The sequence below is a fragment of the Scomber scombrus genome, chromosome 4 (genome assembly GCF_963691925.1).
Source record: "Scomber scombrus chromosome 4, fScoSco1.1, whole genome shotgun sequence".
Lineage (NCBI taxonomy): Eukaryota > Metazoa > Chordata > Actinopteri > Scombriformes > Scombridae > Scomber > Scomber scombrus.
This window is the reverse complement of record NC_084973.1, coordinates 20283458-20297952: the sequence shown is the minus strand read 5'-3', so window position 1 is coordinate 20297952 and position 14495 is coordinate 20283458. Positions and strand designations below refer to the sequence as shown.

Below are 14495 nucleotides of genomic sequence, written 5' to 3'. Positions count from 1 at the left end.
GTGCGAGTATTACAAACTGCTGTGCCAGATAAGCCTTTAAACATTTATTTGTGACTCCAACTGGTCGTCCTGGATTGTTTTCCACTACCTCACGGGTACCTTATGGCGCTTTTCCACTACACAGTTTCAGCACGGCTCGCCTCGCCTCGGCACGGTTCCTTTTCCATTACAAAAAAGTACCTACTCAACGTGGGCGGGGTCGTCATAGCACGGCTCCGCGAAACTGCTGTGACTTCGTTTTATACGCGACACAAAACACATAAACAATGGAGGACATTGAGGCAGTGGTGTACTTGCTGCTGTATGAGGCTTTCTGTCACACACAAAGCAAGAAAATTGAGCCGTATGGCTGTAACTATGGTTGTAACGCTGCTGCCGGTATTTAAAAATGCCGGGTTTGATTCTTGTGTGGGTCGGCTCATGACGCTTCCAGCGACAACTACCAATCAGCGGCCAGCAGTGTGTCGACATCATATTTTAGTACCGGCTTGGCTCGCTTGGAACCTCACCAGAGCAGGTACTAAAAAAGGACCAGGTACTAGGTACTTTCCCTAGTGGAAACGCAAAAAGAACCCAGGCGAGTCGAGGCGAGTCGTGCTGGAACGGTGTAGTGGAAAAGCGCCATTACACACCCCCTACACTGTGTAACACAGTGAAACCCCTCTATTGCCTTCATTGCGCTAGTCATGCTGAGTTTCATTACGAGCTCTTCACACTGAGAATAACCAGCAGTATAAAATAAAATGACATGGGGATGAATGAATACTTTAGCTCTATTTCTTGCTCACACTAATCAGTGTAACGCCAACAAGGAAAAAAACTGATGAGCTTACTCTCCATCATCACTTGTCAGTGCACCACACAGAGCTGAAACGTTTCCTAGTTCAGAGCATGGTAGCGGTGATACAGAGCTTAGAGCTAGTCTAACAATTTAGGCAGGGCAAGGCTTTTGACATTCTAATTAGGGAATTTGCTGCTCCAGTTTAACAGTGATGGAGCAAGGCTCTTTATCAGGCAGGGCAGACCATACACCTGGCAAACTGTGACACCAAACCAAGCCAGCCTCCCTCAATGGCCCACATCCCTCCACTGTTCTCCAAGGACTAAATAAATGAACCACCGGATGCTCTGATGAAAACCAGCCAAACTTGATGACTGACCAAAGTCTTATGAAAAAGACTAAAAAACATAAATTTCCTCTATAAAACTGTTCATCAATATATGTAAAGAAACGCATAATGTTGCTCTATTCATTCTCACCTTCACAGTATTAAAAGGGATAAAACAATTTAAAATTGAGTGCTAATTTGTTCTGACCTGTGACCATACCTCTAAGCTATCATCTTTCATCAGAGCAGCTGTGCATTTCCCTCTAACACTTGCATGGACAACCTAATTACATTCAATGTCATTAATGTGGTTTGAATGCGCTAATGTAACCTCAAGAAAAAAAAAATGTTTTTTTTTACCATGACAACAGAGAGAGAAATAGGAGGTGAGGGGTGGACAGAGTACTAAGTGCTGAAAAACGGCTTTAATTTCAAAGCTCAAAGTCTTTTGGGCTGGGTTTTATCTATTACTGTGGCAGCAAACAGCCTGTTAATGACAAAACTACCAACACACATGCAAATAATATAAATGATACATGCTACAAGTGGAAACATTGATGGCGAAGGAAGAAATGAGTAATCATAAATAAGGACTAAGCTATCAAAGTGGAAGGCATTATAACGCCCCCTCTAGGGTTTCTAAGAGAGGTGCTGAAGGAGAACAAGGGTTTCGATTTAAGTCCATATGATTTTGTAAATGTTAGTTAATAACATGATGTTGATGGAAAGAAAAAAAGGCGGAACTCAGCTGCAAGGGCAGTGCAGCACCCAGCCTACAGCACGCACACACTCATGTTCATTGTCACAAAAGGCAGCGGTTCCAAGCATTTTTGGATTAATGACTAAATCATTATCTTTGCAAGATGAACCTGAAGTATATTGTGAACTTTCTTCACCATCATTCAGAGACTAACATTAGTGGAGTGGAGCAGCGAACTCCAGCAGTAACAAATAAGGCTTTAGGCTTCAGTTTTAGAGCCAACATAGACAAGAAGTCCTTTAACTGCTCAGAAATTTACTAGGCACACTCCATCTGCTGATGAAGATTTGTGACATGGTTGAAAGCTAAGAAACAACAACAAACTACTAGATTTTGTTGAGAGATTGTATTTAAAAGTCTGATACAACTTGCATCAGTTACGTAGTTGATGTGTGGACAACCTAAGTGGTTTAAAAGACATTAAGAAGCTTAAGTCTGTGTATGACACAAGAGCACATTTAACATGGGTAGATGGCAAGTTTGTAAGGTTGACATGGTTGACATTGGCAAACAGTATTACAGTAAATGAGCATGATTTGGGTAACATTTTCATGCTCTGGATGATGCTGCAGTGAAAACTGCTTAAGTGGAGCTTTTCTCATGAATGTACAAATCTGACTTGCACAAAAAGCTGTTTGGGAAAGGGAAAAAATGTGTGCTTGCATTTGTCTATCATTTTGCATTTTTACAGTACCTATGTAATGCTGTTCATTTGTATCAGAAGAGATGTGACAACTTTTTTCTGTCTGTCATCGGCAGTGAAATGCAGCACTGGTCTCCACTGAGTCAAATTTTCAAAACGGACTGAAATATGACAAGTCTTCATAGTTAACACAGAAAATGATAATAATAGTAGGCAAAATCAGGTCACAAAATGAGCCATGATGTTATCTAGACCAAAGATGGATGGGGGCACAACAGGATATCTTTCACAGGCAGAGCAATATTTTTCTCTGTTTCCAGATTTGACAAGAGAGAACTGTTATTTATTATGAAGTTGTTGTTGGATCACTGAGAGGAAAGACAGGGTATGAAGATCCTATATATTTAGACATATTACAGTAAAAACAATAATATGTTTTGAGCCTATATCTCTTGGATTTCATATCAGGGAGTTCTGAGATACAGATATACCTACAGTGTGCATCTCAAGGTAAACCAGTGAGCTCATGTACAGGATCTGAAATATGTTTTCAAGTGTTGATCATTAATCATACACGCCTGTACAACCTTCATCTCCGCTAATCTTCTCAATATATCCACCCATCCTGGAAGTCAATCTCATACCCTGCATCATATCATGCCATCTTTCATTTCACTCCATCCAACATTACATTTTCTCTGTTCTTCATTCTTGCACCATCTTGCCAAGTTCACATTCTGTCTCACCTCCTTTAATCCGTCATTAAAGCCACCTACGCCAGTAAAATGGCAGCTGATCAGTATTCACTAATTACTTGACAGATCATCAAATCATGTGAAGGGATGTTATTATGTTATTCAAACTATATCAGTTAAACCTGCAATAACTGCTTTTTTGGCCATTTGGGAGCAGCAGAGATGAGCTGTAAACACAAAAAGAAAAAAGATCACAAGTTCTTTTGGCGAACTTGTGAGCAAAGAATTGCTAATCGTAGAGCCCTACTGGACGCATAAATAAAAAGGCACTTTGCATCATTCTTTTAAGTTTACCACCCTTTGTGAAAAGGCTTGTTGCATGCAGTAGCTGTTTTGTCACTTTCCAGCCCCTTAATATTTCTATTGGTCTAACACAGACCTGGGCATTGTACGGCCCCCCAGTCCACATCTGGCCCTATGGAGGTCAATGGGAAAGTAGGAATCAAATGTAAATAAGTGTACATCATGCACGTAATACAACTGCATTGCTTTTATTTTGAAGGTGACGTCTAATTTTTCAATTTACATATGTTTGCACATGCATGTGAGTGTATGCACCTTCACTGTAATGTGTGGGCGAGAGATGTGAATTAGCTGTTAGCCCTCAAAATGTCAGCTCATGTTAAAAAAGACTTATACAGAATGTAAAATTTTTAACAAGACATGAACTTTTAAGTATTTATTTACTAAAGTTGTACTATTTACTCTTGCCAGTAGCGGTTAATCAGAACCATACAAATTATAAGAGATCAAATTAATATTGAGTAGAATTGAGTTCAGCCTATTGGTCTGACCCTCCACAACAGTCCCAGTTTCTCATGCAGCCCCTTGAGGAAATTAATTGCCCACCCCTGGTCTAACATGATGGCCTTGCAAAAAAGCACTCCTTCTGTTATGGTGCATTTTTTGTTCAACACTAGATAACAGTAAAAAGGGTCCCTGCTAGCCTTAAGTATCTATATTTCCCAGCTCCCTAAGAGTGCACATCCAATGTATAACCTTTTTTTTATGGCACTTGCTCTTCATTAATTTTCCTGTCATCCCTTCTCAAATCATTAATTTCCATCCACCACCTCCTTATTAGGTTTCACAAATCTCTTTGCTTTTGCTTCATCCTCTTAATCCATTCCTCCTCCATTTAATCCATCCATTATGTCCCTTGCTCTTCTGTGTCCCGTGGATTCCCCATCCATACTATAAGTGATCAAATGGTCCAGTAAGCAAATCAGGCTACACTAGCATTCATATTACTTAGACTTACTCGTTATGTGCAGAAGCACCAAATCAATACTGTTCCTCATCACACTGAAGGCCCACACACACACACACACAAACCTCAACACACTATAGCAAGTGCGGTGTCCCAGTGCTCCAGGCCTGTGATAAATCACCCAGCCATTTCCATTCAATCTGCCACCAGTCACAGTTGCCTACAAAACCCCATGTAGTGGCCCTCATGGCTCGAGGCTATTACAAAGCCAAAGTGTGATCTTCATAATCTACTTTAAACTGCAGTAATAAAACTATGATTATAAGGCTTATGTCCTGGATTGCATCAACTCTCTTTCCTCCTTTTCTTCATTTCTCTGCAATTTAAAAATATTTGATCATATAATGCTGGTTTGTTCTTTCAGACTGCTAATTTTTTTCAACCTCAAACTGTTTTGATGTGAAATATGTTTTTTTCAAGACTCACAACATATTCCTATTACACAATAAGCCATAATTTGAACTCATGGTAAATCAGACCACATGCACCAATGCAGCATCATTCTTGATGTTACTGTGATATCTTCCTTTCCTACCACTAATTCAATTTATATGTCAATGCAAAATGTTACTTGAGAAGGCAAACACACACACCCACACCCACACACACACACCAGCAAGCAACAAAATCACATTTGAGCTCACCCAGCAAAGCAGACATGTTTTGGAAAATTCTGAGCAGCTCTGGTGTGATGGCTGGGTTGTTCTCCAACGTCACCAACCTGCAGAAAGAGAGGGAAGGAGTGAGGAAGGTGAGCAGGCAGAAGGGGAAGTAAACCTGAAAGATAAGAATGGAAAGAAGAAAACATAAAATGGGAGAAGTTATGAGAAAGGAGCGCAGAACACATAGATTAGAGGTAGCAAAAGAAAATGGGAAGAGAAACATCACGGGACAAATTACAGAGACAGGAAGAAGAGAAGATGGGCATCACAAAGGTGGGAAAAATAATACATGGAGAAGTGGGAGTAACAAAAACAGAAAAAGTGGATAGAACAAAGCAATCTTTGTGGTGTTTTGTTCAGTCTCAATACACATATGATAAAAATGTATGTTACATAAAGTAAATAATTGTTTGATCAGTGAGTATATTGACAGCATGCTGACAGTTTGATCCATTATATTCTAACAGACAAGAAAATTTAATTTGGGTCGATTTGAAGCGACTAGTCAGACTAAGCAATTTTATGTCAGGGATGCTCTGGTAACTATAATGGACTTTGTCTTTATTTTCAACATTTTATGTGGAAAATAATTAACTAGATTAATGAAAAATACATTAAATAATACAAGAAAATAACCTTGAGTTGTACTTTTTCTTTAACCAAGTAACTGTAAGGAACCTTTCTAATTGAAAGCAGTACATCTAAATGAAAATATTAAATGAATTCACAGGGCCTTGCTTCTTATATCTACTCAGCATACATCTTACATCATACAATCTTATATTTCACGAATGAATATAAGATTCACTGAGATTTACTGAGAGGGACACACAGAAGATAAAAGCGAGAGAAAATGACACTGACTTTGTAAACAAAGCAAACAAATATTTAGGGCACGTCTGTTTATCAGAAGGGATAAAAGACAGGACATAAGACTAGCTTTGAGCTACAAGCACACAGCAGGCTGAAAACGGCAGCTCTCCCCAGGGATAGTCAGAAAAAAAGAGATTAAGGAGAGAGTTAAAAAGCAAAGAGATGACAGGAGAGGAACAAAAGGTATCCCCAGAGAATTCTCTTATACTAAAGCAAACCTTTTGGGAGCATTGTGCATATGCAAAAATAAATGCACTGTTTTGAAGCAGATGCATGACAGTTTTAAAATGTCCAAAACAATAACAGAAAGGCAAGACTGTGAGCAGCATAACTTAACAGCTCCATCACTCTCCTAAAGTGATTGCCTGTGAAATAGCAAATTCAAACAAGATGTCATGGTCAGCCCATTTACCATTACTTATCTGTTAAGTGTAGGGATGTCCCGATCCAGCTTTTTGCACTTCCGATCCGATACCGATATTGTAGCTTTTAGCATAGGCCGATACCGATACCGGCCGATCCAAGCATGTATTAAAGATTAAAGATATTTACCTATTTTGTTGTTATACTCATGTTGAAAAGGGTTTTACTCTTAAGAACAACTAGCCAACTTAATTAGGTTAGTTTGAATAATCCACAATGGTTGGTAATGAGAAGCTGACCTGTTTATTCTTAACAGGGTTAAATAAACACAAAATAGACAAAATAATAAATAGTCAATTAACCACACAAACTGAATTGGCATCAGTGCTCTGCTCTTGAACAACAAGAGTGTAAACCAAGGCTTAAAAAGCCATCAGTGCAAACAATATTGTAAACTGTATTAAAAAAGCAAAACACACAAAAAAGCTGAGTAGAAAATAAATAGTGGGATGCTGGACAGGTCGCTAGGTGTGCTGAAAAACGCGGACCGGATTTGGGGGGAAAGCTGAAAAAAACTGGAATGGATTACCTACATCGGTGAACCAGAGTTTTGAAAATAATCGGGATCGGGAGTCCGGATCGGAATTTTCCCGTGCAGGCCGATCCGATATTGATATGCATTTTTTTTTCTAATATCGGCGGTCGATCCGATCCAAATATCGGATTGGGACATCCCTAGCTAAGTGTTTGCATTCAGTCCCCATATATGTACTCAACACGAGTCAGTAAATGATGCTGATGACTAATATGACAAAAATGGACTTATGAGTGGACTGAGTGATAGAGAAAAGGGGAAAAGAGAATGAGTTAAAAGATAGCCATAGTATGCATGTGTGTGCAAGAGTGCTCTAAAGTGCACAAGAGGAAATTAGATCACTAAATGCTTCATCAATGTCTGCCTTGGGGGGATTTTTCTGTATAATTTATAAATGTTAGTGTATGTGTGTGTGTATTCATACCAAAGCTCCAATCCATCCTCCAACAAATACACATGAGGCGGCTGGGAAACATCAGTGCTCAGCTGGATGACAGGAAGGAGGAAAGGGTACAGATTCTTACTCTCTGCCCCTAGGCCCTGTAGGAATACACAGATACAGAAAGTCAATGCCAAATTAAGAAAACCTGACAAAAAATGTAGACAGTGGGCTTAAAAACTGCCTTATGTGCTTTAACTTAATATATGCTCCACACAGACCATCTGAACAGAGTGAAGCAGGACAAATGTAAAGAAAAGTTCAGTATTCTACTGCCCTGACTCACCTATTCCCAGCCCTTTGTCAGTGCACTCTGCTGCTTGCAGGCCAACACTTTGCCCAATCTACACTACTGATGCAAGAATATAACTCGCTCTTACAATAGATAAGATGAATGCAGCCAAGACAGCATGCTGCAGGGCGTGTGTGCACTGTACCCACTTTTAAGAAGATGTCATGGGTGATGGCTTTTTGCAATCAAAGGAGTTTGAGACAATAAAATATTTGCCTTGAATTGTAGCAGCTGTTTATGGTTTTGTTATGCGGTTTTATGCCAAATACCAATTTACTTCCAATAGTTGAGAAAAGGTTTAGGTAAACCAAAGGGTTCTAGCTCTGTCCATTTAATGGTCGTACATGTTTTCATAATGTTTCAAATGACACAGGTGTAAGTAGGAAATTATGGAATTCTCCTTTGTGAAGAATTTCTCCATAAAGTCTAAAGGACATATGTGTCCATACTATAAAATGGGGAAGGGCAAATGAGCAGCTGAGCAGTGTCATCTTGACCTCTACCACATGGCTTTAAACTTATGGAGGGCTGTGATCCAAGACAGCACTACTATGAGCACAGTGGATTACTTTAAAAAACAAATTGATTTCAAAATTCAAAATCATTACATCAACATAACAATAAATTCCACTACTATGTTCCTCGCAGTTGGGGCTGAAAGAATAAAATGCCCTTCTTTATTACTGGAAGTATCAGTTCTTATAATCCTTTGGTCCTCTATTATACTGGATCCTGTCTACATCCAGTTGAAACAGGCTGCAGTTCACACCAAATGCAACACAAGTGAAGATTTGCAAGTAGGACTGTATTGCCCTGTTCAAAATAGTTCAAAAAATGTGGGGAAACACAAAAGCTGTTTGAGAGAACACATTTAGGAAAATCTCATTTTATTCTGCGTCACACTTTTTTAGAATACACTAATAACACTTAATTACCCATGCTTTGTAACACATTTGACAAAGACTAGAAATAATGTTATTTAATAGACAGTAAACAAAACAGATTTATATGCTAATTAGACACCATTCATCTAAATTATGCTGTGATTAGAAACCACATATTAGACCCAAAATACACTCTACTTAGACACTATTGAACCAAATAATGCTGTAATCAGAAGTCAAATACAATGCCATATCAGATCCAAAATATGCTACAGATATTCTAACCTTACCAAATAATGCTCTAATTAGACACCAATTGTAATAAACTATTACAGCCTGTGTCATCTAATTAAGCTATCATATGCTGATGTTGGAAGTATTAAATGTAATGTCTAATTACAGCATAATTTGGCGGTAAGGGTAGAATAGCATTTAAATGTAGCCTATTTTGGCTCTGAAAAGGCATTTTATTTGATTTCTAATTAATCTATGATATTGTAAATGGTGTTTCATGGTATTACAGGATCTCCTATTATGTTTCTAATGAAAGCATAATTCGGCATTATACATTATATATAATGACGACATTATATGCAGTGTCTAATTACATTATAACTTAGGTGAATGGTGTATTATTGGGATATAACTGTTCTTTTCCTGTCTAATAAATAATCTTATTTCTATTTTTTGCCTAATTTGCAAAAGTACAGCTGACTACATCTCATTAGTGTACTGTAAAATAAAGTGCAACACAGGCAGTTATTCTCTCTTCTGTGCCTATACATGTTTTATGTTCTGGCTACTTCTTTTTTCCTTCAGCACTGCATGTTGTTGAACTCCAGCCGTGTTGGTGACCTTTGGTAATGATGAAGTGAGTGAAAGGAAATTGTATTCCATGCTTATCTGTATCTGTTATAACAAGGGATGCACCGAAATGAAAATTCTTGGCCGAAACCGAAAACCGAAAATGAGGAAACCAATGCCGAAAACCGAAACACCGAAAGAAATTATTATGCCAATTATTAGTACCATTGCATTTATGGCTATGACTGTGTACTAACATCACTAAAATCAAGGCATTGCAATTCAAAGAATAAATCAATTACAAAAGTATGAAAATATTTATTAAGCACTGACATTACAACAATGCACAATATAAAATTAAATTAAGTTAAAAATAACACTTAGTGTTACACTTGGTGTCGGTCCGGGGGGGTGGAGGAGCGATCGGTGTCGGTCTAATAAGCAGTGTGTTTGTGTGACTATAAAAGCAGCGCGTGTGAGAGCAAAGCGTCCGTATAGCTCTCACACGCGCTGCTTTTATAGTCACACAAACACACACACACCTTCTCCTGTGCTGTGCGCTTCTCCGTCTCCAAGCGGGTTCTCCGCATCCATCACAGCCCGGATCATTTCTCGTGCGCGCCGCTTTAATCCCACATCCAAGTAATGAACTTTATAACGCGGATCAAGTACAGTCGCAATGAAGTGCAGAGAATCCAAATAGATCTCAGTGAAACGTGTGCTGATAGACTCTAAGAGTGTACTTCACTTTAGTGCTGCAATTAAAGGAATAACGTCTGCTACAGATGCATCAGAGGAGCTGATCTCTTTAGTTAGCTGTTTCGGCCGTGTTGTTTCGGTGATAAAAGTATTTCGGCCAAAAACCGAAAATGCGCTTTTGGGCCATTTTCGGCCGAAGATTTTCGGTGGCCAAATTTTCGGTGCATCCCTAGTTATAACTTTATTACATACACACATATCTCTCAATGTAAATACTTCTATTTCCTTTGTGCAGTTATTACAATTAGTTTAGTCTTTTATTCACTTACATCATATGTTAATCATTTTTCTTTTTGAAATACTTTAGATCAGTTGCAGATTTAGTAGGAATGACTGAGATCAACCACTATGACTGAGTTCCTCTGACAAAGGCAAAGGATAACCTACCCTTGAGCACAACTGTCAGCAGAATTACTGACAACACACATACACTTGCAAACACAAGTACACACATAAGAAACTTGTACAAAGACACATATTTCTCTCCAAATCTGTAACATTGACAACCATGTTTAGCATAGCTTATGAAGTTTGTCCTCTGAAATACTATTTCCCCTTGAAACATCACTTCAATCTTCTTCACAGATACCCTCAAACTTTAGTCTGTCAATTAAAACTAAACCACTGTTTGATACAATGTCCTATCAGAGCATCCCATCATTTTGACTTTGCCATTTTCTGTATTCACAGAAAACCCTGACAAAAGATTGTGGGAGAGGGTAATGAGGAAAAAGAGCTAGTAGTGCGGATGTGTTTGTCTGTGCCTTTGTGCGTGTGGTAGTAGTACTGGGGGAATTAATCTGCCTGAAGGCACAGAGGATCCAAAGCATTGTTTCAAAATTGCCAACATTATTTTACTGATGGTATGACATTAATTTGGTCTAAATATGCTCCTTCCTGCATGTACAGTATGTGGAAGTGAAAGAGAGGGAGCACAGCCATTTGCCACGATCTGGTCTCCTCATTGCAAATAAGTAACTAGTCTCTTGTTGACAAAATGCATTTTTTATAAGATTGAAGAAAATGTTACCATTCTTAAAGAACTGACTTTATGCTGACTGATCTGGAAACTTTATAGGCCTCTTGAGACCAGACGCAGGTAGTCTGATATGCTCCAAAATGGATAAGGTCATGGCATAGGCTATTGTGCTGTTTTGAGCTGCTCTATTAATGTATTTGTTTCGTTTTTCGTGAGCTTATATATGTATAGAAATTAATCTGTATATGAAGACTGGACAAAAAAATCAATTCTTATTGCTTTTTATCTCTTTGCCCTCACACAAACCCTTTCTGAAGGCATGCCTCTCCATTCAGTTTCTCTACTGTGCTCACAAAAGGCATGATTTGGCCAGTGGCTTATCATCTGTGCCATCTGTCCCAGAATGGCCTTAGCACATCCTTGGGACAAGCACAGACAACCTTTGCCAAATTTGGTCAATAAGAGTTCCTGTGAAATTGTTTCTTACAAGAGTATCGCTTTTGCCACCCATCACATAAAGAGTTCCACCCTGAAATTTCCTCACAGTTTCTTCTGGAAAGCTAAAATGTACAGGTGATATTGTTTGATCACAGACCCATTTCAGTGGTCTAGGGGACAGGGTGAATGCTGATCTTGCACCCAGCCAACTCTACCATTCTGCTCGTCCATCTCCAAATGAAAAGACAGTTGCTAAGTACTGGTAGTCCACCCAGTAATTATTGGTCATATTCAGACATGGTATCACCCATGATTGTTCATCATTCTGTTGGGGCCTCCACCAAGTATGCTCAGTGTCTCTGTAGTGTTCAAGTCATGCTTGCAATGTGCTTTACGCGATTTTGTGATTCTTAAATCTGGTGCGCTCATAGACTCAGTATCCTGTTTGCCATGGGCCCACTTGGTCAGTGTTGCATCTAGTGGGAAACCCAGTTGTACTTTGTCCCCATGCCAAACTCATACTCTGTAACGTTAAGGTCTTTGAACATTCAGCACATTGATCAATCTCAGGAAAATCTCCCTTCACGACTGCCCACTGCTTGTCAAGGGTAAGCAGTCTCTGTACTACATTTGCATACTGGTTAGTCCCAACAGGTACCTTCAAAACACAGGTTGCAGTTATTTGTAGCTAGTAGTAAAATGGTCCCAATCCAGACCCATGCCAGCGAGCCATTCAACCAGTCATTATAGTTTATTAGGCAAGATACCATTTTCCTCTCTGGTCTTCCTTTAGCCACCAATGCTTAAAACAAGATAAATGGGAGCATTACATTGGACCAGTCCAGGTTCCTCATGCAGAAGTCTAGCTAGAAGGTATTTTCCTTCATGCATATCTGCAACCAAGTTGCCACTCATTGTTTGGCCCTTCCGTACACCAAAGACATCAGCTTTGATGGTCTTCATGCAGCAGGTACTTTCTCACCACTTGTCTGCTATTGGGGCACTCCCCAAACTAGAGGTGAGCTCTAAGGAGGGGCAAACATCCTCCTGATACAGCCATTTGTTGATGAACCTCTGCCAGCTATCTAATGTTGTCTTGTTGTGGTCTGGTCCTGGTTCTTGTAGATGCGGATCTGCTTATAAACTTTCACTTGACCCAAAATAGTTCTGGTTTGTCAACTCATGACATTGCATGGCCAACCTCAATCAAGGGTTTCAAGCCACCCATCTGCTAAAATAAGGTGGATGTGCTGGCCAAGTCCAATGGAGGGCTATGGGTACCCCTTCCACTGTGTCAACGGTCATTCCACTAGAACCTGCCTCCCGTGCCCGCTGATCCTGTGGTATTTTATTGAGTCAGAGCAAAGGGTTGACATCATCTCTTTTTTTAACCTCCATCTCATCTTACTGTGGTCCTCTGTTAGGTGGTCCTCCCCTTGCAGGTCTGGTCCTTCTATTAAAGCTGACAGGTGGGGTAACAGGTGACACACAGGCAGAGAAATTGACAATAACCCAAGTGCCTTACCTTCTGGCACCTCTTTGGTTGAATGGGCCTTTGGGGCTCTTGTGTCCAAGCGGTCTTGGCAGGGTTCTTTCTAATTGTTTTTGGCCTCCTTTATCAGGCTCCTATTGTGTAGTTATTCCATCTAGACTGGTCTAGGTCATGGCCTTATCAACTTTTGGAGCCTGTATGACTGCCTAATCTCTGGTCTTGAATTTCTAATTAGTATGCAGCAATGCAAATCCACGTTGATTCGGCTTTACACCCTCAGTCCCTCCTACAGTTTGCCAGCTACGTACTTGCGTTTTCTCAGAAGAGAATTTTATTTCCCACTTTGAAGCAGGAGCTACATAAGGGGAGGTGTACAAAAAGAAAGAAGGGGCAGCTGCACACTGTCTTCATTTGCTCAGTAAAGATCCGTTATTTATTTATTTATATATAGTGTGTATAAGTGCATAGAAAATGTATAGAACACATATATATTAAAAGATCTCTATTGAGGAAGTGAAGACAGTGTGCAGGTGTCCCTTCTTCTTTTTAGTATGTGGCTACTCCACCAACACACCTGTCACAAAGACCATTCAAGTGTGCAAGAGATTTGATGAGCTACATAGGGGTCCAAATGAGGAGACAGACTGCTTAAATGCTTTGGGGAACTGAACTTCTATTTCAGGATATTTTAATTTTAACTGCAGTCAGGTCAAGTGTTTGTTATTGGTGCAAATTATTAACCATAAAATATTATGAAAGTAGGGCAAAATACACTGTAGAAACACATAATTCACACATCTAAATAGTACATTTAAATAACACTGGTGTAAATAATATGTATTTGTGTGAGCAAGTAAGTGCAAGAAAAGCCAAGCAGAAATTTCTCTAGTGGCATTGATACAATCCAGTCACGATTCCTGATGCAATGTTCTGAGGTGGGAGGATGGGAAAATGTGTCACAGAAACCCAGTCATTGTAGGTAGGTGCACCTGATCTAGCTCTCTGGAACATTTTGGAACTCGGTATCAGTAACATGTGGCCAGGCACAAAACCAATCTTATTGCCAGAGCCACTTAACAGCACCACCTATCACACTGCAGCACCTGGTACAATAAACAATAATAATAAACAAAGTTCAACAAAAAAGGAGCTGTCTAACCCACAGAACAATCAATTAAACAAACTTTAATTTTCTCTGTGATAGCTTTGTCTCATTGTCTTGCTTATTTTAATTACAATTAGTTTGTAAATTGGCACTTTTCCTGTGATCCTGGGAAAAACAAGAGCTGGCTCACAGCAAAACCAAGGTGTAACAGCCAAATTTGTGCCATGAGACAAAATCATATGATTGGTGAGTTCGGTAAGACAGCTGAATCAC

The 14495-nt window shown here is 39.4% G+C and overlaps 1 protein-coding gene across 2 annotated transcripts in view; it reads right to left on the bottom strand.

Moving 5' to 3' along the window:
- Positions 1-14495, bottom strand: part of ipo11 (importin 11) — a 126240-nt gene that overhangs the window by 49107 nt on the left and 62638 nt on the right. For both annotated transcript variants that reach the window (XM_062417788.1, XM_062417789.1), the window contains exons 21-22: positions 7455-7570; positions 5182-5258 (exon numbers count right to left, since the gene is read on the bottom strand). In XM_062417788.1, the coding sequence (XP_062273772.1) occupies positions 5182-5258; positions 7455-7570 (193 nt within the window). The remainder of the gene's footprint in view (positions 1-5181; positions 5259-7454; positions 7571-14495) is intronic.